At 46.0% G+C, this 26,253-nt stretch overlaps 1 protein-coding gene across 5 annotated transcripts in view; it reads right to left on the bottom strand.

Annotated features, from left to right (window-relative positions):
* GHR (growth hormone receptor) overlaps positions 1 to 25,821 on the bottom strand; it is a 189,851-nt gene extending 164,030 nt beyond the window's left edge. The window contains exon 1 of one of the 5 annotated variants that reach the window (XM_034772994.1): positions 25,803 to 25,821. Coding sequence is in view for 1 of the 5 variants with exons in the window: in XM_034772991.1 (XP_034628882.1) it covers positions 24,911 to 24,968 (58 nt within the window). In the remaining 4 variants the exon portion in view is untranslated. Of the gene's footprint in view, positions 1 to 24,894; positions 25,059 to 25,212; positions 25,601 to 25,802 lie in introns of those variants that run through there. The other 4 variants (XM_034772992.1, XM_034772995.1, XM_034772991.1 and 1 more) reach the window with 4 other exon arrangements.
* Positions 25,822 to 26,253: the final 432 nt, after the last annotated feature.

Raw genomic sequence — 26,253 nt, 5'->3', positions numbered from 1 at the left:
CTGTGACGGGTTGGATCACAGAAACCCCCTTGGGAGCTGCCACCCGATGTGCAAAGACTACCTCTTCTCCTGTTTTCCCTGCCAGCTCAGGACTCCAGCACCCTGTCTTGCTGAGCCAGACACTCCCGTCTGCTCTAACACAGACCCAGGGTCTGAATCACTTGTCCCAGAGCTGCAAGTTTACCCGAAAACAGCTCACAGAAGTGTGCTTGTCCACTCAGATGCCCAACTCCCAATGGGGTCTAAACCAAGATAAATCCGTTTTACCCTGTATAAAGCTTATGCAGAGTAAACTCATAAATTGTTCGCCCTCTATAACACTGATAGAGAGATATGCACAGTTGTTTGCTCCCCCAGGTATTAATACATACTCTGAGTTAATTACTAAATAAAAAGTGATTTTATTAAATACAGAAAGTAGGATTCAAGTGGTTCCAAGTGGTAACAGGCAGAACAAGTAAGTCACCAGGTAAAATAAAATAAAATGCGCAAATCTATGTCTAATCAAACTAAATACAGATAAGTTCCTCACCAGTTCCAGAATGCTCCCTTTTACAAGCTAATCTCCTTTTAGCCTGGGTCCAGCAATCACTCACACCCCCTGTAGTTACTGTCGTTTGTTCCAGTTCCCTTCAAGTATCCTGGGGGGGAGGAAGGGTGGAGAGGCTCCTTCCTTAGCCAGCTGAAGACAAAAAGGAGGGGTCTCCCACGGGTTTAAATAGACTGTCTTGTGGGTGGAGACCCCCCGCCTCCCTCCTATGGAAAGACCAGCTCCAAGATGGAGTTCTGGAGTCACCTGGGCAAGTCACATGTCCCTGCATGACTCAGTCTTTACAGGCCGAAGCCATTGTCCACATGGTATCTTGCATGTCTCCAGGAAGACTTCTTATGTGGATTGGAGCATTCCAAGATGCATTGTTCCCCAAATGCTTCCTGATCAGGTACTTAACCTGGCGAATTCCTTACTAAAGAAGAACAGGAGTACTTGTGGCACCTTAGAGACTAACAAATTTATTAGAGCATAAGCTTTCGTGGACTACAGCCCACTTCTTCGGATACAGACTAACACGGCTGCTACTCTGAAACCTGTCATTCCTAAAGAAGCTGACCAAATGCCTCACAAAACTTACTTAGAAACCAAACAAGCATACAGCCCATATTCTTAACCTCAAGTAGAAAATGATATATATGTACAAATAGGATGAATAGATATAGTAGACCGTAACCTTTACGGAGATATGTTACATGGCACAGGCAGCACAAAACATATTCCAGTTATATCATACATACATTTATAAACACCCTCCCATAAAGCCTTATGGGGTACTCGGTAACAACCCCCTACCCCCAAGAGCCTGGAAATACATGCTTTTAAAGATGTATTCATTATAAGCAAACAAACTATTTTCTCAGGTTTCAGTGTAGCAGCCGTGTTAATCTGTATTGCAAAAAGAACATGAGTACTTGTGGCACTGAGGCAGCCCATCATCTGAAAAATGGTTCAAAAGCGAATCCTGTCAATGGTATTCATAACCTCTGGAGAGCAGCTTGTTTCAAGGGCACTGGATTGTCATCTTCCCCATGGAGAGGGCATGTGAGGGGCAGAGCTTTCCAAAGCAATTCACCTTCCAGTCTTGCTACGCCCCCGTGACCCGTAACACACAATAGGCTTCTATCATCACCTGAAACAGATGCATTGTTACAATAGCTCAGTGAGAAATCCCAAATATGGAGACCCACTATTTCATTAACAGGACAAATTCTGTTCTCTGAAGCAACTTCCACTGAAATCAATAGGAACAGAAGAGATATATAGCTGCATTAGTACTGGACATCAGCAGAGATCAATTTTACTTTAGGTCGACTACATTTTATGTCTGTTCAGTGGCTTCTTAACACCTGCATATCAACATGATAACGACTGGCACTGTATGAAAGAAACAGCTTAGAGCAATTATCAAATGTATAGGAAAAGCTGTAACACATATATACACATATATACACAGACATTTGTGCACATGCATATCTTTTTCTCACTTTGAATGAGCTATTCCAGCATTACTTGATCCTAGCAACCCTACACATCAGGTTGTATTCACCGTTCCCTTACAAATCCCTGATTTCAGGCACTTAACTCGGTGATGAAGATTAAAAGCCACTCAAGCCTAGTGTGACAAAGCCTAATGTAGCTAAAACTGGAGGTCTCCGTTACAAAGTATTTTCTTTTACAGTCATTTCAGAAAAGTACAAAAAACATAGCGGATTTTTGCGGAGAGAGTGATTTCAGAAGGCACTTCGCTCTCTAGCAAAAATATATAAAATATTTAAAAGACAAAACATATAGCACAGCCACACACAACTGTGTTTGTTTTGTATTAGAGTAGAACCTCAGAACTATAAACACCACAGTTACAAACTGACTGGTCAACTACACACCTCATTTGGAACCAGAAGTACACAATCAGGCAGCAGCAGAGACAAAAAGGAAAACAAAAACAAAAAACCCCACACAAATACAGTACAGTACTCTGTTAAATGTAAACTATTAAAAAATAAAGGGAAAGTTTAAGAAAAAGAATTGACAGGATAAGGAAACTGTTTCTGTGCTTGTTTCATTTAAATTAAGATGGTTAAAAACAGCATTGTCCTTCTGCATAGTAAAATTTCAAAGCTGTATTAAGTCAATGATTAGTTGTAAACTTTTGAAAGAACCACCATAACATTTTGTTCAGTTACGAAAAACCTCCATTCCCGAGGTGTTTGTAACTCGAGGTTCTACTGTATATTGTAATCTATTCTACTGTGTCAACACACGTCTATAGACTGCCAGTCCTCCAGGGCAGAGATCTTGTTATTTGTTTGGCACAGTTTACCAATTACAAGTTATACTTATGGTACTATGTCAGCCATAAGTAATATGGAACCTGGGGCCAGATTTTCCATTTCAATTTGCTAGACAAATCTAATAATCTGTTTAGCGCAGTGAAGATCAGGAAAGTTTTGCACTTAACCAAGTAGATAGCCATATGTGGCTTTAGCTGCATAAACTTTGAGTAACCAACATTTCAAAATGTTGGCTACTATAGGGGTATACTATTTCTCCAAAGGCTGAACTTCCCCTAGCAATGCAAGGGCTGTAGGAGACACTCAGCGTAGTATTTCTGCCTGACTTTGGGCAACTCACTTAATCGCTCTGTGTCTCAGGTTATACCACTGCCCTACCTCACAGGGGAGAGTTAAGGACACATACATTAAAGATATTGAGGTGCTCAAATACTAGAGTAATGGGGGCCATACAAGTACCTAAAATAACAAAGACAGATATCATAGCCACCAGGATTCCATTGTGCAAGTGGCTGTATATGAAGAAGTATTTGGTGGAAACAGACTTCATGCTGGTTCATCACTGGCAGGCAGGAAGAAAGGAGTGTGGCATGGCCAACAGGTTGCCATGGGTCAGTGGTGCCGTAACCCATCCACTTTTCACCGGGGTGGACCCTGCCCCGTTCCCCTCCTTTTCCCCCTGAGCCCCACCCCCTGGCCAGGCCAACATGGAGCCCAGGCAGTTGTGGGAGCCACGTGGATCCTCCACTTGCCCGGGATGCAGGGAGGCTGAGAACAGCCCCCGGCCTGTGTCTCCACCCAGCCATGGGCAGGTGGAGGTTGAGGGTCCGTGACTCCATGCCGGCTCCCTACGACACAACTCTGGCTGGTGGGGTGTGGGGGAGGGAGAGGGGGCATGTCTTGGAGCCACAGCCCGGCCATGATAAGTGCTGCACAGGCAGCTGTGGGAGCCGGGGCAGACCCTCCACCTGTTCACAGTGCAGGGGCCCGCTGAGAACAGCCTCCAACCTATGTCCCTGGCCCCCCGGCCTCCTGCCCAGGGTAGGCGGAGGGTCCACCCCAGCTCCCGAGTGACTCTTATCATGGCCAGGCTTCAGCTCTGAGATCCCCCTCTCCCCCCACCCCGCCCACCCCCAGCTGGAGCTAGCTCAGGGAGAGCTGCCCAGGCAGCTGTGAGGAACAGGTTCCTTTACCTGCCCTGGATGGGGGGCGCTGGGGACATGCGCAGGGGGCTACTTTTGCTTCCCCCAGCCCTGCTCCAGTTCCGGCTTGGCCGGGGCCTCTGGGGGGAGAGGAGGGGTGGGAGCAGGGCCTCAGGGGTGGGGCCCTGTAGCAGGGTGACCACCTGCTCCTGCCCTGAAGGGCTCGAAATCAGCCCTGGGAGAGGGCTGCTGCTAGGAAAAGCAGCAAGCCTTGGCTGATTGGGGAACCAGCCACAGATGCGGCCATGCCCCAATCAGGGCCCAGCTGGCCCTTATAAGAGGGCAGTGGGCCAGGCATAAAGAGAGACCCTCTCTAGATGTGGAGAGGGATGGACCTAGCTGCTAGGAGCTAAGCAGGGTACCGAGACTGGAGCAGGGCTGGGGGAAGGCCAGAGGAGCTGGGGAGCTCCGGCCTAGAAACCTCCCCCAGGCTGCAGGCCTTGTTAAAGACTGGAAAGAGTACTGGGGTTGCAGAGGGGCAGCCTAAGGGTAGGCAGAGGCAGCAGGTCCAAACCTCCCTTGCCGGTGATGAGTGGCACTTACACTGCAGTCTGCCCCAGGGAATGTGGGCTAGTGGCAGTGGCCATAGACTGAGGCGAGGTGGGATAGAGGGTGGGGGCTCCCTGGGGGCGGGAAAGACCCAGATCTGTGAGGGTACTGCCAGGTGAAAGGGGCACCGGGGTCCAGGAGGGACTTGGGCCCAGCGGCAAGTGAGACACTGGCCTGCAGAGGGCAGTCCAGAGGGTGGAAATGCTAATTCCCTGGACAACCAGCAGAAGGCACTGCAGGGGTGAGTCTCACACTGTTACAGGCCCCTGCCCCCCCCCCCCACTTTTGGGAAGGCTCCAGTGCCCCGTCATAGATCCAGTGGCTTAAAAAAAAAAAAAAAAAAAAAAAAAAAAAAATCTCACATGTGGTGTGAATGCAGAACACAGCTTCTATTCCAAACCCAGAGCTGGAGTTATAGCCACAGAAGAGCTACTCCATTTCCTACTCTAAGCTTTGAATCTGCCCCCACACAGTTCCCCTGTAATTATGTGTCAGTTGGAGGCAGAGGAACCCTAACAACATCATTGTGACAAGAATACACCTCACTGATTTCAATGGAGTTAACCTATGGTTTCCCAGAAGAGTTAACCGAGGTTTTTTATTTTTCCCAAATGGATTGCAAGGTAGCGGCAACCATCCCAATGTAATAATACTACAAAAGCATAAAGTGTTTCTAGCCTAACAAAGCAATTATTTCTTTTTTAAATAAAATGTGTGTCTGAGCATGAAAAGGAAGTAAATCTTGTGATGTAATCCAGACAGACACATAGGAATATTACCAGCCTCTACTAGACAACATGATCCCTATTTGTACCTAATTTTAGTCAGCAGTGCTCTGGTGTGCCTAACTGGTGGAGATTTGATCTCTTATTATAATCCCTTGGTTGTTTTCTGTCACAATCTTTTGAAGGTATTTATGTTTGAAAATATGCTAATCAAAATACAGAAATTAAATATAGTCCACTGTGTCACTTTCTGATCATAGCTGTGATTGCATGAAAAATTAGTTTGAGAAATCTGCTCTATGGGAGGGGAGAGGGTTGTAGCATTCTAAACAAACAAAAACACCTGGGTCTTGGCATTCCACAGATAATTGGTGTAAAATGCTGGAAACTGATGAAAGCGTTACTTCTAACTCAGCAATACAGGATTGGATATGCCTTTGCCTTCTGCATTTAACATTTCTTTAATTCCACTGGCCTCAATGGAGTTATTCCAACCTCACACTGGTGGAAATCAGGAGTCAGGGTTATCGCAGATAAATCTGACTGTGTGTGTAAAATTTTGCATGCAAATACCACGTTTCTAGACATATGTTAGTAATAGTCTATATACTCTACAAATGGACAGAATACATAAAAGGCAATTAACATATACGGTTTTCCTAATCTTTTGAAAACAACTGGTCTGTTTGGCCACTAAATTTCAGTTACAAAATGTAATCTTGACAAAATGATTACAGACAATAACAGTTTAAGCCTATTACATTTCCAGAGAACAGCAAGTTAAGTCTTATGTTTACACATTTATTTCTCCCAGTATTTTGCCATCCTTGTAGAATTTTAAAATAATTTGGTCTTCAGCTACAATTAAAGAAAGTTTTGTTTTTTGACAGAGAGCCAAAAAACAACCAAAACGTATTTTCCTGTCTGTAGAACTCCCAAGTATGTGCCAGAACATAATTAGCTCTGACAGGCATAAAATGACGACATACAGACTAAAAGCACTCAGGCCTCAATGCTTAATATGTACAAATATGGAATGTTTTTGCACCAAATCTTTTATGCACAATTGGAATTTTTAATTCAAAAATAAGAGAAGCATGGCAAACTACCACAGAGGCAGAGTTCAGATAACTGAGAAGGAAAAAGTTCTCTCCAGTCATGCAAGTTGCCTGCACAGATTACTTTTATTTTATTGTATCTGCTCTGAATGACAGCAGAGATGGAGGGATGTGAGGCTGCCAGGATATTCTCCAAGACTCTGGAATTTGCTCGCTTCCTTGATCTGTCAGAGCCCCACCTTGTTATTTTTCTGGAACACACTGAAGAGCTCATCTTTTCTTGAAGGTACATCAGGAGATAGGATTGGGTGGGGAGCGAAACTCAGAGGTGGAGATGGCAGGATGAGCTATATGGCGATGTCTACCGACATGATTGGGTCAAGTGTCTCTACATATTACCTGGAGATTTGGAATTGTAATTCTGATGAGGCAATTTCAATTTTGGATTTCTGGGGAATACCTAGAATTCTGGTTAGGTGCCAGAGATCTCAGAAAAATTAAATGAAATCTTCCAATGATCGACACTGGATGTTGAGTAATTTCCTGTTTCCTGAACTAGCACTCACTTACGGTCAGATCTTGCAGATGTAAGAGTTTTTCAGGTTCTATTTGCCAACAAGGAACATGGGGAAGTCCTAATAGAAAAAAATCTCTATTTCCAGTCGCCGACCGTCAGTTGTGTGCACATCCTATGGATGTTTGTCCTAAATGCTGCCAGAGGTACTTTAGTATTCCTTAGCAATAAAGCTGTGAAGAACCTGATATTACTGGTCTGCATACAACACGACAGACCTGCTGCCAACTGGGTCTTACCATAATAGGCAAATTGGACTCCAGTAACGATGACGCATTGTTTCTGCATTGATGACTCTTTTACGCCCCCTAATAGCATCTGTCACTGAGGCAATTAAATATGAGTTAATGGCTTTCTCCCCTTACAGATTTTCACTTCCTCCATAGTAACAGTCTGAATGGTGATAAGGTAACTTTACTGGTCTGGCTTGTTACGGAGTTATTCATACCTCCCAAGGATCTTTAATTCATGTTAAACTTTCAATAGATCACACAAGCAGCAAAGAAAAGAGCCATTGTACAGGATGTAATTGGGAAGCTGTTACATTTAAGCATGCTACCTTTAAAATGAAAGCAAAATTTGACTGTTGCGGCTATTATTTGGCACTGTATTTATTTTAAGAGCATCTCTACACTACAGACTTAAGTCAACCTATGTAATTACTCTGGTGGCTGATGTCCACACTACCCTCCTTCTGTCAGTGGTGCGTGTCCTCATCAGGAGCACTTCCGCTGACTGAAGAGGGGCAATGTGGGAAGCTGACAACCCGGGCTCTCAGCTCTGCAAAGCACCATGCGGGAGCCCAGCTGCTCTCCCTCCCCACCCCGTTCTTGCCCCCCCTACTCTCTCCCAGGCTTCTCGACTCCTGAGTGGAGAGTAGCCAGGCTCTAGCTGCACAGCCTTGTTGTCAATTTCACAGCTCCATCATGGAGCCCAGAAATTGACAAGACAGCCAACAATGTACATGAGTAATGCAGTGTCTACACAGACATTGCATCACCCTAACTACACCAACATAAGCCCTACGCCTCTCACAGGGCCGGCTCCAGGCACCAGCTGAGCAAGCAGGTGCTTGGGGCAGCACGTCGGGCTCTTCGGCAGCAATTCGGCGGAGGGTCCCTGTCCCTCTTGGAGGGAAGGACCTGCCGCCGAATTGCCGACAAAGAAGGAAGTGGCACGGTGGAGCTGCCGCCCATCGCAATCGCAGCTTTTTTTTCTGCCTGGGGCCGGCCCTGGCCTCTCGTGGAGGTGGTTATTATGTTGGTGTAGTAGGGCACTTACATTGGCGGGGCAAGGCTGTAGTGTGTACACTGATGTAATTAGTTCAACATAAGCTGCCTTATGTCGACTTAACTGTGTAGTGTAGACCAGGCTTAAGGATGTGCAAAAAGGGAAAGCACACCAGACTCAACTCTACAGTCAATCTATCAACATGACTTTTGACCCATAATGCTATTGCCCTCTAGCGAAACAATTATAATTTGAAGACCCTGGACTGCATAACTTTTCCTTCTGCTCTAATCTGGAAGCCAGCACTGTGAACACAATGGGTGAGAGATGCTAGAGCAGCAGGCAGCACTTACTGTCCCAGGATGAATGGCCATACCCCAGTGCACAGTTGCCGTCTTACTAGCTGCACTGCAGGAAACACAGATTCATAGATTCTAGGACTGGAAGGGACCTCGAGAGGTCATCGAGTCCAGTCCCCTGCCCGCATGGCAGGACCAAATACTGTCTAGACCATCCCTGATAGACATTTATCTAACCTACTCTGAAATATCTCCAGAGATGGAGATTCCACAACCTCCCTAGGCAATTTATTCCAGTGTTTAACCACCCTGACAGTTAGGAACTTTTTCCTAATGTCCAACCTAGACCTCCCTTGCTGCAGTTTAAGCCCATTGCTTCTTGTTCTATCCTTAGAGGCTAAGGTGAACAAGTTTTCTCCCTCCTCCTTATGATACCCTTTTAGATACCTGAAAACTGCTATCATGTCCCCTCTCAGTCTTCTCTTTGCCAAACTAAACAAACCCAATTCTTTTAGCCTTCCTTCATAGGTCATGTTCTCAAGACCTTTAATCATTCTTGTTGCTCTTCTCTGGACCATTTCCAATTTCTCCACATCTTTCTTGAAATGCGGTGCCCAGAACTGGACACAATACTCCAGCTGAGGCCTAACCAGAGCAGAGTAGAGCGGAAGAATGACTTCTCATGTCTTGCTACAACACACCTGTTAATGCATCCCAGAATCATGTTTGCTTTTTTTGCAACAGCATCACACTGTTGACTCATATTTAGCTTGTGGTCCACTATAACCCCTAGATCCCTTTCTGCCGTACTCCTTCCTAGACAGTCTTTTCCCATTCTGTATGTGTGAAATTGATTTTTCCTTCCTAAGTGGAGCACTTTGCATTTGTCTTTGTTAAACTTCATCCTGTTTACCTCAGCCCATTTCTCCAATTTGTCCAGATCATTTTGAATTATGACCCTGTCCTCCAAAGCAGTTGCAATCCCTCCCAGTTTGGTATCATCTGCAAACTTAATTAGCGTACTTTCTATGCCAATATCTAAGTCGTTAATGAAGATATTGAACAGAGCCGGTCCCAAAACAGACCCCTGCGGAACCCCACTCGTTATGCCTTTCCAACAGGATTGGGAACCATTAATAACAACTCTCTGAGTACGGTTATCCAGCCAGTTATGCACCCACCTTATAGTAGCCTCATCTAAATTGTATTTGCCTAGTTTATCGATAAGAATATCATGTGAGACCGTATCAAATGCCTTACTAAAGTCTAGGTATACCACATCCATAGCTTCTCCCTTATCCACAAGACTCGTTATCCTATCAAAGAAAACTATCAGATTGGTTTGACATGATTTGTTCTTTACAAATCCATGCTGGCTATTCTCGATCACCTTACCATCTTCCAAGTGTTTGCAGATGATTTCCTTAATTACTTGCTCCATTATCTTCCCTGGCACAGAAGTTAAACTAACTGGTCTGTAGTTTCCTGGGTTGTTTTTATTTCCCTTTTTATAGATGGGCACTATATTTGCCCTTTTCCAGTCTTCTGGAATCTCTCCCATCTCCCATGATTTTCCAAAGATAATATACCTATTCTGCAGTCATAGCCAGGCTGCTGGTGACAGATTCTTAGAAGGTATCGAGCTCCTAGCCACCACAGGCAGAATGCTTTCAGAGACTGCCACCTGGGAAAAATAAACTGTACCATTCCCTCCCCTTCCTCAGCACCCATAACATTATTATGGCTGTAAAAGCCGGAGTCAAGCCCAAATGTGAGAAATAAGAGCGTACTATAATCTAGCAGCTACTATGCTAAGAAGCCCTGAGAATGCTCGGTTCTTTAATAACTCTTCATACGCATCACAGTGCGCTCAAAGCCTTGATCATGCCACAATGCAATCTCACTGAAATTAACTTTAAGCAATTGTAGAAAATTAAACTCCCCTGAAAATTCAACTCCCCAAAGGTGGTGGCTGTCCTCTTATAGTCCCCATTTTTGTCTGCCTTCTATCAACTCCAGATGGTTCACATCCCTTTAAGGTGCTTTGTGACTGTTTTGGATCTTTACTTCCCAGCTTCTACAAGCTAGACTATATTGATGATCTAAGACTAAACAACACTGTTCAGGACCTCCAGATTCCCAGATAATTGTTTCTAACAGTCCCCATGGCACATCCCCATTGCCCTTCTTCTTTGCTGACTGTTAAATCCATCACTACAAAATGGCTGTCTTCTACAAACTAGCACAGCCAATAATGAGAAAAAAAGAAAAATGTTATGTAAAACATTCAGGTTGGAACAAATAATAAAAATGCCTAGCCCTGACATCGTAGATCTCAAAAGGCTTTACAAAGGAGGTTGGTATCATTATTCCAGTTTTATAGATGGGGAAGGTACAGGAAGGTGAAGTGACTTGATCAGGGTCATCCAGCAGGCCAGCAGCAGAGCTGGAAATGGAACCCAGGTCTCCTGAATCCCTGTCCAGATAATGGTCAGAGCCAGAAAATCCAAAGCCACCAACTGAAAGTACATCCTTTGCTCATATCCATGTAAAACACAACAGCATAGGAACAAGCCCATGCAAAAAGCAAAAGGCCAATTTCTCAATCTCGAGGACAGCAAGGACTGAGAGGGTTCTGAAGGCTTTATCCTGTGGCCACGGGGAAGGAAGGAGGAAGAAATGTACAGCTAGCTACTCTTTTGGTTGATCAGGACCAGCATAGATGGACTCTGCAGTGAGTCCCATGTAGCCCTCAGTTAAAAAAACACTATCATAAATGAAAGGCGGTAGGAGAAAGGAAAATGCAATTTACCACAAAGCCAAATCTGGGAGGGGGCTGGAAAGGTCAGTGCTCAACCTGTCTGTGAGCAAATATTTACACTGTGGGAGATGTGAAGAAGTCTGTGTTGCTCAACTGGGAAACTCATACCCTTCTACCTTAATCCCTGCTCTGCGCAGCCCCCAAAATGGACACGTCCTGTGTAGCCGCAAGCCCCATTTGAGAGCTTTGCAGCTGCAACACAACGCCATCCAAGATCGCCTGGCCAGAGCCATCCCACCACACGTGGGGGAAGGTTGCCATAAATGCCGCCATCCCTGGAACTGACAGCCAACTGCAACCAGACATCGTCATCACCAAGGACCAGAAGAAGATCATCATGGTGGATGCCACAGTGCCCTTCAAGAACAGGAGCCCAGCCTTCCATGATGCCCAAGCTCAAAAGGTAAAGAAATATGCCCCTCTGGCTAAAATGTTGAGAGCTAAGGGTTACCAGGTTCAGACACACACACTGATCATTGTAGCCTTCAGCCCACGGGACCCCAGTAACGAGCGAGTGCTGAGAGAATGCGGAATTGATCAACGCTACGCTCGGCTGATGCGGGAACTTATGGTCGGATGCCATCAGGTGGTCGAGGGACATCTACATAGAACACATCACTGGACATCGGCAATACCAGGAGTGCCGAGCTGGAGTGCCGATGAGAAGCACAGTCAGGAAAGTAACTAAAATACTTCCCTCATGGATTGTATTTTCTAAATGGACAACCTACCCTAAATTCTCAATTACTGAGGGACAATCTTCACTTGTTGATATATTTTGCTTTCCACAATCAAATCTCTGTACAACTTGTCATGATTGATGTACACGAGTATTCGGATTCTAATATCTAACCTGTATTGTTAAATCTATTCACCTAAATTTGGATTACTGCTGATTATATATCACATGACTTTTAAAAAACAAACTTTGTATTTGTGGATAATCGAAGCACTATATCCAGATGTACAGAAACTCTTTTCTCAACCTATGTATTATATAATTTTTTTTAAACATTAGCTTTAATAAAATGTTTATATCCTGTACGTAAATACCTTGCAATGCCGGCTACAAAAGTGCCATGCAAACACCTGTTATCACTTTCTGGTGACATTATAAATAAGAAGCAGGCAGCAATATCTCCCATAAATGTAAACAAACTTTCTTGTCTTAGCAATTGGCTGAACAAGAAGTAGGACTGAGTGGACTTGTAGGCTCTAAAGTTTTTAATTGTTTTATTTTTGAGTACAGTTATGTAACAAAAAGAGCTATATTTGTAAGTTACTTTCACAATAATGAGATTGCATTACAGTACTTGTATGAGGTGAATTGAAAAATATTTCATTTATCATTTTTACAGTGCAAATATTTGTAATAAAAATAATATAAAGCAAGCACTGTATACTTCGTATTCTGTTTTAATAGAAATCAATATATTTGAAAATATAGAAAAGCATCCAAAATATTTAATAAATTTCAATTGGTATTCTATTATTTAACAGTGCTATTAATCACGATTAATTTTTGAGTTAATCATGTGAGTTAACTGTGATTAATCAACAGCCCTACTTTGAACACAAATCAGAAAGATTCTGGCCAAATTGCTGATAACTTGCTTTGGGCAAATAGTTTTTAATGTAACTGCTCAACGATTCGTCGTCAGAAGATAACAGCAGCCCTTCCCTGAAGAACGGACATAAATTGCCCTCTTCTTTTTCATGGCCAGTACTGATGTTCATGCAGCACAAGTCATGGAAGCGGAGGGGATTATGAGGATACTCTGCTCCCTTCCATTCTACTTCTTCATCCCTTCCCATGGTCAGCCCATGTCAACTTCCCATAAATAAATAAATAAATCCTCTATGAACTGGGACTAAGATGAATTTTCAGCCCCAGAGATTGAGAAGCAAAGTTTATACGGTTTGGAGGAGTGAAATAGAACAGAATCAGTCTGATAGATAACAATGAAGTCGCTACCATGTCTCTATGATATTGCTCACTCAGTGAGGGAGCAGGCATATGATTTTCATGCTGGCTTCCAAGGTGTTTCTGATCAATTAGATCAGAAACAAGATTCTTCTGTCTCAAAGGTGTGCTCTCCCGCTTCTCAAACTCTCACCTACACACCCCACACCCCAGGATTACATTTACTGCACTGCAGTCTCTGCCAAAGAAGGCTCCTTGGCAAAGTGCCATTTTTCAAGTAGCAACATATTTAATTTGTTTAATAAGCTCAGAGATGTAAATAACTAGTAAGAATCCTTCTTCCGTATCAGAGAAAGAAAACAGTAAGTCAATAGAAGTGACTGACACTAAAACTTTACACACTTTATATGAAGTGATAAAAATAAAAGCTGCATCACAACTAAATAAGTGATGCAGAAATACCTATTTTCAGTTCTCAGTGCCCCATCAGGGGTTGCTGAACTGAGTGACTATTACACAGCAGTGCAATCAATGTGCCATCTGGAAATCACAGCAATAGAAACTTCTAGTAAAACAGAAATTCTACCTCACCAGAACATTTCAGGAACTACAACAAGTCCATGTGAATCTGGTTCTTGTTATTGTATGAAAACCTTTGTAAAATTACATATCAGAGGTGCAATTCAGGATCCTGTTATTCCAGAAGTTACATTGTTTGTCCACTTGTATTATACATGCTGTGTTGTTGGTGTTGGAAAATGAGGGAATCCCTGTCCTGAGGAATTTAGAAATTGAAAAGTACCTGATCCTAAGCCTGATGAAGGCTATTGACTGCAATAGGTTTTGGAGAGAAAGAGAAGTAAGACAATGTGCTGGATGGGAGACCTTGTTTGCCTCATCTCATGCCCTCCCCCCTCCCCACCCCCAACTCAATCAGGAAGCCAGAGAAAAAAAGCCATGCTTTTGAGGTTCACACTATTACTACCTTGTTGTATTTAAAGAGCTAAGATTCAAATCCCCTTCACCAACCTGCAAAGTAAAAGGTCACAGAATCAAGAAAAGCGACCCTTCTCTAAACCTATCCTGCAAGGTCTGGAGCACCATCCTGTCCCAATGGAGTTGAGGGTGCTTGAGAACTTTTAGGATGAACCATATAGCCCTGATCCAAATCTCAATGAAGTGAACCGAAACTTTGGATCAGGCCCTATATGAATAATCAAATTCATGCCAATCTGATCACTATTAGTATTGCTGATGTATTACCATACCTAAATCACATGGAAGATGTGATTTGATATCCCACATGGAACATGCTATCCAAATGCTAACTATTATCATGTTGCAGCTGATGCATGGACTTCTGTTTTTGAAGCTACCATTCTCACTATGCATACAATGCATTCCCACCCCTCCCAGTGGTTTACTCCGCAGAATTACTGGGCACATGCCAGTCTGCACTTCACACTTTTAATGTTGTTTCTCCCTCTAGCCTAGACTTTATTGAACTGATCCCATTTCATGAGAGACCATAACTCAGTGCAAAAAGAAGAACAGGAGTACTTGTGGCACCTTAGAGACTAACAAATTTATTAGAGCATAAGCTTTCGTGGACTTATGCTCTAATAAATTTGTTAGTCTCTAAGGTGCCACAAGTACTCCTGTTCTTCTTTTTGCGGATACAGACTAACACGGCTGTTACTCTGAAACCTGTCATAACTCAGTGCCTTACTCAGAGTGTGGAAGTCCTGTGGACACCTCCAGCCCCCCCCCACCCCCCCGCCTCTCCCCCAGTCTGCCTCAGGCCCCGCCCTCTGGCCAGGTCATAGGTCAGAAGCCAGAGCCAGACGTGTGGAGCAGCTGCACCTCAGCCTGGTGCAGGTACCATGGAGCAGGCAGCTGTGGCTTTCCCCTTTCTGCTGCTGGTGCCCAGCCTTGCGGCATCTCCTCAGCTTGCAGCCCCTTTGAAGAGCTGCCTAGGCAGGGTGACCCAGCTCCAGGGCAGCAGAGCCTTCGGGGAGCAAGGGGAGCTCTCCTGGCACACAGCCCCCCAGCTGGCCTGCTGAGGTGAGTCAGGGAGTGGAGGTGGCACTCCTTCCCTGGACCCTGCTGTGCAGAGCTGGCTCACGCCCTTATAGCCTTTACACCCCCAAAATCAAAGTAAAACTACACCTGTGCCCAAGGGCTCTCCCCTGCCCCCGCTGGGCCTTGGAGTTTTTATAGCATGTTGGGGGGGGGGGGGAGGGAGGCTCAAAAGAAAAAGATTGAGAAACCCAGATAACACTGACAGATCAAGGAACTTGGTGGTAGGCTTTAGAACTGAAATTATCCTTTGTCCACAGGCTATCATTAGTATTACCTATGAGGGGTTGTTTTCTTTTAACTACTTGCATTTATTTATAAGCATCTACCTACTACACTAGGTGATGAACAATAATTACATAAACATTTAGTAAACTCCACAGACCAAATCAGCTGTGAAAAAAGTATCCAACTCACCACAGCTCACTCCTCTCATATTTTCCTTATCCAACAGCCTCCTCCCCCAGAAAGGCTAGAGAAGCTTTGAGGGGGTCCTGAAGGTAACCAAACCAGGCTCTATTAGATACATGCATGAGTGGAAAGGGAGATAAATGTATTGTAGAGTTGAGAATCCCACAGAGTATGCACTCCCACCAGTCCCCTCTCTTCTATTAGTTCATGCATCTCAGTTTACATCTGCTGCAGCGTCATGCAAGGTGACAAGTAGTCTCACAGGTACTCAAGACCTGAATAATTTAGGTTTTTACAGGCCAAAAATCAATATCCTGAACTTCACCCCGAAACCAAGCTGGCAGCCACTGCAGATCAAGAAGCACAGGTATAACATGTTCCTTGAGCGAGCACAGTTTACTAAGCCTTCAGCACCAGCTTCAAGTCAAATTTCCAAATCATCTGAAGGTGTAGAGCTCATTGCAGCAAGCCAATCTTGAGGAGACAAGCATGAATCACTGTAGTGAGGTGTGCATCCAAAAGAGGAAAGGACAGATGTTTTGCCAGCTGCAGCCCATAACACGGGAACTTGGCTGCTACATGAACATCCAAAAGCAGCTGGGGAATTAAGCAAAATATCCAGGGTTCCAAATAGCGGTAAAAACTACCAGGCACAATCCTTTAATTGAGATAACGGATATCTCCTCTGGTTCTTCTGGCTCCATTCCCCAGCCTGTAAATATTATCTCAGCTTTATCTGGATCAAGCTTTGGTCAGTTAGCTTTCATCCAGCCCCCAAACTCCATTAAGTACTGGGCAAGTTGTTCAACTGCACTAGCCAGGTTGTATGAGGTGGAGGTAGACCATGGATGGAATAGAAACCAGAACAGCTACATTCTGGCCAACAGGCAGTAGACCCATGTGTGCCTGGTTCTATTTGTAGATTAGTGATGATAAATACTAGCAGTCCACTGGACTATGAAACCAGTCCATACGGGCTCAAGCAAGCACATAGTTCTGTACCTATGGCACAGTTTTCAAAGCTAACTTCAGATCTGATTCCTTTTCTAGATTAAAAACAAAACAAAATTAGGTTGAACAAGTGAAATTTCTTTTAAAAAAGGAAATAATAGAAATGTAGGACTGGAAGGGACCTTGATAGGTTATCTATTCCAGTCCCCAGAACAGAGGCAGAATTAAGTAGTATTATCTACACCAGGGGTCGGCAACCTCTGGCACACGGCTCGCCAGGGAAAGCACCCTGGTGGGCCGGGCCAGTTTGTTTACACATCCGGACAGAGTTCCTCTGGGCAGCGTCCGCTGGCTCCCTTGACGCCTTCGAGGAGCAGTGGGCGCTGTCCAGGGTTCTCTGCTCGGTGTCCCCGTCAGGTTCCCTTCGTTTAGCCCTGTGATCTCACTCCCATTCCTGTTAGCTCATTAGTTGCCCCCCACAATTATTTGGTATCACGGACCTGTGGATCCTCCCTTTAGGCTGGGGAGGTCCTTTAGCAGTGGGAGGGCTCTGCCCGCCCACTTCCTGGATACCAACAGGACTACTCTGCTGTACCCACCTGGCCTGGGTCTACCGCAATAGGTACTATATATAGGTACTATATTTGCCCTTGTCCAGTCCTCTGGGATGTCTCTGGTCCTCCTCCAGGTGTTGCAACCTGGTGCCTGGGGCCACACCATCACTCAGGTTGGCCCAAGCTGACCATCCATCATGATGAAGGGGTGGACAGGCCAAATTTGAGTGAATGGTGCTACAATTCCATGTGCCAGGTCGTAACACCTGGACCAGGGAGCCAGGCCCAGCCCTGCAGGACACAGAAGCTACAACTGCAAGGTAAGCTCACTCTCTGACCCTCCCTTAGGGCCTCCCATCTGAACCAGGCCAGTGAGTTAACCCACATAGAGCCTTTCAGCACAGAAGTAATAGATAAACAGAGAACTCCCGGTATCTGACATTTTCACCAGCATGACAAGCCTACAGACCTGCTCATGAGTATTGTTAAGCCTTTCTGAAGTTTATATTGTTTTCAAAGATATTTAACAAAAATAAAATTACTATAAACTACATGTTTTATAGGGTTTTTTTTTCCTGTGACTCCTTTTTAAAAGGTCACCTGCTTAAATGTATTTAGCATTTCATACACTGGGACGACAAGATATGGAAAACATCTGTCTCTGTGAAGGGATGGCCTCTCATTTATGTGGCGAGTCCTTTTTTCTTACACTGAACATCAATCTCAAGAATAGGAGGTGTTCTATATTTCATACATCAAAACAATCTGTGTATGCAGCCACTGCATTTCAGGATTCATATACAGTAAACAACCTGTGGTAAACAATCTGAGCACAAAGTGTTCCTTCAAGCTCCAATATTAGTCTGTTCCTGCCAAGCTAGGCTGATGCAATACGATACTTTCTGCCTCCAGCACTTTACCAGCAATGGCAGATTCAATGCCCCTTGACCCGCTCTTCCCACACTGCCCCTTATCTTAGGACACCATCCCAATTCTGCTCTGCCAGACCATTCATTACTCTTTCCTCATTCAAATCCTTCCTACACAGTCATCTCATTGGTGATGCCAATAAAAAGAGAGCCAATAAATAAGACATCTTTTAACTAAAAAGAAACCCAATTGTCTACTGAACCATCATAATTTGTGCATACTTAGCTGGGTCGTATTGTGGTAACCCATTCCCCACCCATTCTATTCTTTGTTATTCCTCACTTATTGCTTTACACCTAAAGTTAAATTGCAACAATGTCTGTCTAGCAGCGTTTTAGGCATTGGAACATTTACAAATAGTCAGAGTAATACTGCCCTTCCTAAGTACAGAGAATTCCTCACATATATTCTGTCCATTAAAATCTGGCATTTGAAATAACATATGCAACACTCCAAATGCTGAAACTTGATTCTCTGATTGATATTCTAAGTGTGACATAAGCATTCATATAAATCAACTAATAACTTCTGCAGCAATAAACAGCCTCACGAGCAACTTGACAGAAGTAAGGGTCACATCTAATTAGTATATATGTGTGTGACACTGCACTCCATCCACATTCTTCACAGTGATGTTGTTACGAGTATGGCATAACTATGATGTATTTTATGCAAGATAAGCCATGCGAGATGTCATTGGAAAAGTTATGATTTGCTGAATATGCTTATCCTATTTGAATGCATGTATCTGAAGTTATGAATATTGACTATATATATATCTGTATTTCAAATGTAGTTACACGTGGGTAACACCCACTAGACGAGATGCTTTCAGTCTAGATCAGTGTTCTTCATTTCAAGGCCCACGAGCCGTGGCAGCTCCCATCAACCCTAAGTGCGGCTCGCTAAATTCCCTCTAAGCTGCACAGTAGGCTATAAATAGCCGTGCAGCAGCTCTAAAGGGCCACACAGCAGGCACCTGGAAAGGAGGGAGGTAGGGGGTGGGTGAGAATTGAGGAGGGGAGCAAGTTGTGGCTTACAGAGCTGCTGCGGGCCTCTCCCCTAGCCTTGGAGCTCCCTGCTGCTGGCAGGGGAGAGAGAGGGGGGCCCCTTCCCCCTGAGCTCCGTGCTGCCTGCCAGCAGGGGGGAAGAGAGAGGCCTCTCCCCCCGGAGCTAGCTGCTGCCAGCAGGGAGGGGGCTGGGGGGAGTCCTCTGGCCCCAGCCCTGGGGCAGCTTGCCTGCACCCCAAACTCCTTATCTCCAGCCCTACTCCAAAGCCCTCACTCCCAGCCAGAGGCCCCTCCCCCCGCATCCCAACCCTCTGCTGCAGCCCTGAGCCCCTCAGCCCCAGCCAGAGAGGTGAAAAGAAAACAGAGGAACAAATTGACCAACGAATATTTGGACTGCCTTACTAGGACTGCGATGACAGATTACAAATACTGCATGAACAAAGTCAAGAAAGAACAGGCACACTTTAGCTCACCCAGTTTTTAAAGTAAGTTTTGCATTATTCTGCTCTGAAAAAGTTTATTTGCATAGGTGCCTTTTTAATTCCATATATTCTCCTGGTTATTTTATAAAAGGAGTATTGTTTTATTGTACAAGTAGACTTTGTTTTAGTTACACGAGTGGCTCTGTAACCTTACATCGTTAAGGAGCAGTAAGCAACGTGTTAATTTAGTAGTTGATGTGGCTCTCATATGGAAGGTTTTTTGCCAAAGTGGCCCCCACTTCAAAAATAGTGAAGAGCACTGGTCTAGATAGTGGGTGGGGAAGGGTCTATTCAGGACAATGAGTCATTAGGGAAAACAATAGGCCTTAGGAGAAGCTTATCTTCCACCTCAAGAGCCTTCCTGAGAACACTACAGACAGCCTCGAGTAATGGCTGCTATGACTCTACAACAACATGTGATGAGACCACATGTCTCTGGACTCCATCTTGGGATGTCAGTATTTTTCCATGGACTGATCTGGGAACCAAGCTTTGGGAACAAAGGGTTCCCACCATATGCAAAAGCTATATAAAGCAGGAAGTGACATCATCTGGTGTTCTTCACTCCCCACACAAGACTCCTGAAAACACCCAAGGAACAAAAATTGAACTAGGGGAAGTGCTGGACCCAGACTAAAGGGATTTCTACCTGTGAATGAAACACCTGGGGATTCCAAGTTGTAAAGCAAGTGCAGCTGACCCCTTAAGAATCTGCAGCCTGCTTGTATCATCTCTTAGGGTGAAAATCTGTTATTCATATCCAATCTATTTAGTAAATTAAGCTGAGTTTGTGTTTTTTGTTTATTTGCTAGATAATTGGCTTTGCTCTGTTTGCTATCACTTATAATCACTTAAAATCCATATTTTGTAGTTAATAAACTTGCTTTAGCTTTATCTAAACTGGTGAGTTGGAGTGAAGTGTGTGGGAATTATAACTCAGGGGGCAAAAGCTGTTGCATATTCCTCTCCACATTGAGGGACGGGGCAAATTTTATGAGCTTGGGCTGCACAGGAAACTGTGCAGCCCAAGATTGTATAATTTTGGGTCTATACTCTCAGGGGGAGGGTGCCTGAGGAGTTGGGAGTTGCCCTAGCTGTAGCCTTCCTATGCAGGGGCTGGTCAGAGAGCCTGCCTGTAACTGCATCTGGGTGACCCCCTACCTGGTGAAAGTACAGGCTAGAGGGCTTTGCAGCTTGTCAAAACCGTACAATGTGAGAGGAACCCCAGACTGGTGGGTCAGGGAGCTCAGTGGTACCTCAGTTCAAGGTGGCACCCCAGGAGGAACCAGTCACAATATGTTTACATAAAATTAAGCACAGTCCTAATAAAACAAACTTGGAAGCAAAAGCCTTACAAATCCAATATCCCCAAGATCTGTGCTAACAAGAGAACACTTTTTAAGTCTCCAGAGCACTGGCTGGGAGGGCTCTCATCCCACCCCTGGCTGTTTGAAGAGGGGTCTGTTTGTTCTGTTCTCCCTTTATTCCATCCTGCTTCCCCCACACTCTAAGGGTAAGATTTTGCCCTGCCCTGTTGAAATCAGTGGAGCTAACTGCAGAGTAAAGTGCTACTCCACAAGAGTATGGGAGCATAATCTGCCCCATGTGAACACTTCTGTTCTCCACTCCTCAGTGGGGTGAGGGGCTTAGGCTGCTGGCAGCTCCAGATCCACCCTGGAGGAAGAAGATTTATTAGTGGAAACTTCTTTTGCCTCCCCACAGTGGTAAGGGACCCAATGGTTCACTTGCAGTTATGAACACTACTTTTGTTCGTGTGTGTAAGATCAGACTCTTAGACTGTAACAGCAAAACTCCACATATGGTGATACCAACTGATGCTGTTGTACATCATTAAAACAAAAATATTAGTAGGATTTTCAAATGTTATGGACAGAATTATAACAGTACTGAAGATAATGGGACAAGAGTAAAACACTATGCATGATAGTAATTCGGGAATTTGCAAGGTGACTATCACTAGCAGTTACTTCTAAAAGTTTACCACTATGAATAAATTGATAATTCCAGCTCAAATGGGAAAAACAAAACAAAACACACACTTGTGACTCACTTGAATAGACCAACATTTGTCTGCACTTTCTACAGCAGGCTTCCCAGGGAAACCCATTAAAAAGCGGAAAAGACAACTAACTGCCTTGTTTGCACACCCTTTATAATTAAAATGTACCAGCATAATATATTAACTAACATGTTGCAATTCTTGGCATGCAAGGCTGAGATAATGTGGAGGAGATGAGAGATAGAACATTCCTATTTAAATAGTGGGTTTTTTAAAGCTAGATTGGAGAGCTTTCAATAAACATTCGTGTAGTTCAATGAGATTCAACAAGCCATTTTAATTCCAATCCCCTTTATCCCTCCCCCCATATTTTAAATAGTGTCATTTAAATCAGCATCCTTGTCTCAAACAAATCTTTTCAATATCTCATCACAAATTTATTCTCATTAGGTCTATGTCCAAAAGTGTTTTCAGCTTTGATGTGAGTGGACATGTTAAAATTCAAGTTTAAAATTCAAGTTTAACTTCCATCATTTTGGCAAATGTTCTCAATGATCTTATTAAATGTTTGCTGGCAGGCTGACAGGAGGATTTGTTAAGCACTAGCCACATTCTGCTTTCACTTACACCAGTGTAAAAGAGCTCGGCTTCAATGAAGTTATTTCAGTTATTTACACTGGAATAACAGAGCAGAAATGTGATCCAGGGTGTCTTTATGGGGCTGCGCCTTGCAGTTATGGCAGGAGTCAACTGCAACTGTGGTTGAATATATTAAACATACTGAGTTAAGATATTTACCATGACTGTCCAAGAAGTAACCACCTATGATAAACATCTGCTAGTTTAAAGCAACAGAGGGTCTGAGTCAGTCTCCAGCAAAAATCAGTTAAATCTTGGCACTCAGGATTTTCTTGTGTGTGAACGCCAACTACTCTAGCAGTTATTCCATTTTCCTTAATATGGTTGGCTCCAAAACTTCCATTTGTGGAATTTGTTTTAAAAAGACTTCTTTCAATTTTGTTTCACATGCAGCACGTACAGTAAATACAAAATACAAACACTTTATTTTTATGCCCTCCATGGAAAGCAGAGCACTGATTGCACACTAGCCTCAGTTTGATTATAGCCTAAAAGAAAGAAACACTACTGATCAAACACTGCTTTGCAGATACACACAAGATACAGCCAAATCTGATGAGAAGAGCAAATACTGGTGCGATGGCACTCCCTGAAAACTCCTTGCTGTCTGATGGGAACTCTATCCCATAGAAACAAAGAGTGATTTATCTAAAGAATATGATTTCAAAGTAAAACAGCTCCTACATTTTTCAAGGCCACAGTTTTCCTTTCAATAAAGTTCTCCCATTATCTCCCATCACTGCCCACAAATATTTTTAGAGAGTCACAATGTATTTCATGCCTGTTACTTCAAGCAACAGCAACACTTCAGCAAAATCTTTGGGGCCTGAATTTATGCCAGCTACTGTAGCTCACTACCCAAGCCCCATGTGACTGCCACAAGGGTGGAGATAGAGAACAGGTTGAGATTTACCAAATGCAGACAGAAACAGGAAGACTGGCAATCTCTGAGTATCAATCCCACCTGGCTATAGCCTGGGTTCTGATTTGTTATAACAAGATAATAAGAGCAATACATACGTTCACAGTTAGAACTGTGTAATAAAGAAACTTGGGGCAGTTGGGAATGGGGGCGGTTAAATCTGGAAAGACTGACCAGAACTCCCACCACAGCTGGGCAGTCTAGTCAAGTAGAGGCAACAGTGGGGGATGACTTAGGGTCACGTGCCCCTTCCCCCCAAGATTTCTGCCTTCCATTTAGCTAAATGTTTGGAGGGGACCCATATGGAGGGGCTGCAGCAGACTCTGCCCCACAGTCCCAGGGCAATGGGAGTGGGAAAGGCATGCTTCTCCCACAGATAGCCAGCATCCAGGAGGCAGCAGCTCTCCCTGGCATCAGCACTCACCATGTCCCCATGCAGCACAGAGAGGGAGGAAGCAGCAGGGCGGCTGGCTGTAAGCTGAGCCTGCTACATGGGGCTTATTCTCCTTCCCTGTTGCTGGAGTCCCAGTGCTTCCCACCACCTGCTTTGAAGACTGCCTTGAGGCAAATACCCCAGGCCTGTTCCCAGGGCAGAGGCCGCTCTCCCATTCCTATAGCAGGACCTCTGCTCCCCTGGCACTGCAGTGAGGCTCACCCTGCCTTCCATTTAGCACAGCTTCTATTAGAGGTTTTCAAACCGTGGGGCTCGCCCCCCCTTGGAACACTCAGACCAATGCCAGGCGGCTCAGGACAGCTCTTGCAGGGCTCAGGGCAGGAGTGCCATCTTCACCCCGACTCACCTCAGGGGCAACTCAGTCTGTCTGGGTTGGGTGGGGGCCACAACCAACAATTGTAAGCTTTAGACCCGTCTTTGGCTTACAATTGTTGGTTGTGCCCCCCAACCCAGACAGGCTGGGTGGCCGCTGAGGTGAGTCAGGGGGTGGAGGCGATGCCCCCTCCCCTAGCCCTGCCTGGCGCCACTGCCCCAAACGTTCCTCTGCCCCCACCACTGGGGCACGTCCCCCTCTTTGGAAACCTCTGTTGTAGATCCGGATGCTATGCTGTGGGGTGGTCGCAGAACCTTTAAACTGTGCCCCCCCCCCCCCCTCAAAAGTTACAGGATCCCCCTGTAGCCACGCCAAAAAGCGATTCCCCCACCCGGCCAGCCCCCTCCTACGGAGCAAGGGGCCCACCAGCATCGCCTAGGGGCTTGCACTGCACATTGTGCCCACCTGGGACCTGCGCTCCGCACTGACTACAGCCACCACGGCATCCCCGTTAACACGGGCACAAGCCTGGCCAAGGGACAGCGAACCAAACAACCGATAAACCTGTGCCGCGCTAGCGTTCCCACTCGGACACGCACGGCTCGCGTCACCTCCCGTCTGAGCCCGGCCAGCCCCCTGCCCGCCCGCCTTTGGCCCAAGGCTGCCCGCCCCGCGATCAGCAGCACCCCGGCTCCTTCCCCCCGGCCGGGCTGATTTGGCTAAACTTTCCTGAGTTTCACACGCCGATAGCGCACCCCCAGGGGCTGCCTGTGCGTGAACGGGGCGAGGGAGAGCGCGGGCACCACGTCGCCAGGCGTTCCGTAGGGCAGTGCGCGCCCGGGCGAGGAGCGGCTCCCCGGACCCAGCAGCCGCCGGCAGCCCGTGGTGCACTCACTCACTCACCAGCGTGCCGCCTCACCTCCTCGCCGCAGGGAGCCCGCTCTGGGGCCAGCGTCAGCGCTCAGCCCGGGGCCCATCGGTACCCGCCCGCGGCGCTCGCTGGCGCGTCCAAACTTCCAGGAGTTCACCGCTAAAAATAGCAGCGCAGCAGCAGGGCCGAGCGTGCCCGCAGCGACCCCTCTGCCCACACCCCCGCTTGCACGGGACGGATCGGATTACACTCGCCGGCCCGCGGAACAACAACCCTGCGGGCGAGCAGGCAGCCCTGCAAAGCCAGCGCCTGAGCGCGCAAAGCAGGGACCGAGCCCAGCTGCCCCGTACCTGACTTCTCCAAGCGAGCTCCCAGCCGTAAGGCGCCAGGGGCGGCTCTCGCTCGCCCGCCACCATGCACGGAGCTCCTGTCCCGGCAGCTGCGCCGCTAATAACGTCCCCCCATCTTGTCCCGGCGCGGGACGCTCACCAGCCGCCTTCTCCTGGCCCCATGGCCGCTGCTGCCGCCTGCGCCCCGCTCGGCTGGCAGCCTCCTGCAGAGGGGCGGCGCGGGGTGGGAGCGAGAGGGTGGGCCCGGCTGCTTCAAGAGGGACTCATGCCTGGCCGAGCCTAGCGGCTGGCTTCTGGGCCGGGGGCAGGGGAAGAGGCTGGGAGATGGCCAAGCGGCTCAGTGCGTTCCCGGGAGCTCTGCTCCCTGCCCAGCCCGTGAGGAGCTGGAGTTAGTGCGTGTCACTTCCCTGGGGCTTGCGGGCTCCGACTAGAGGGAAATATTGGATAGTGCAGAGCGTTTCCACGGGACTTCACAACAAAGCGAGGCTCTTCGGGCTAGAGCGGAGTCCGGGTGCCCCGCTCTCTAGTGCCCGGGGTTAGCAGCTAGGAGATCGGTTAGCCGGTACATGTCCCCCATAGACCTACCGCACCTGGGCTGTGCAAACCACCCCGCTCCTTGGCTCCTCGGCAGGCAGTGTGCGGGGCGGGCTCAGAGCTGCAATTTAAAGGGAAACAGTTAAAATCACTCAGCCAAGTTCAGGGAGGGCGCCTGGGCTAAAGGTGGACGGGAATGAGGATGCATCTGCCACCTCTGGACAGCAGCCCTCCACCCAATGCCGCCTCCCTCTGCTTTCTTCCAGGGACTTTTTCGAGTTGGAGAGGAAGATAAAGCATCCTGTTTATGAGTACGTACTGGACAGGGTGGTTATTCGCATTGTGGGCAATGTTGGCAAATCAGTTCTGCATCCAATATCATTTTATTCCTGTAAAGTCACTCTTGCATGAGCGTTTTACCATTTTACCAACAATCATTTCAGGAGAATTTTTTAAAAAGTAAAAAGCTTGACTTACAGCCAACTAAATCAGAGTTGATCAAGAAAT

Source organism: Trachemys scripta, chromosome 6, assembly GCF_013100865.1.
Source record: "Trachemys scripta elegans isolate TJP31775 chromosome 6, CAS_Tse_1.0, whole genome shotgun sequence".
NCBI classification, from domain to species: domain Eukaryota; kingdom Metazoa; phylum Chordata; order Testudines; family Emydidae; genus Trachemys; species Trachemys scripta.
This window is presented reverse-complemented; position numbering and strand designations above follow the sequence as displayed.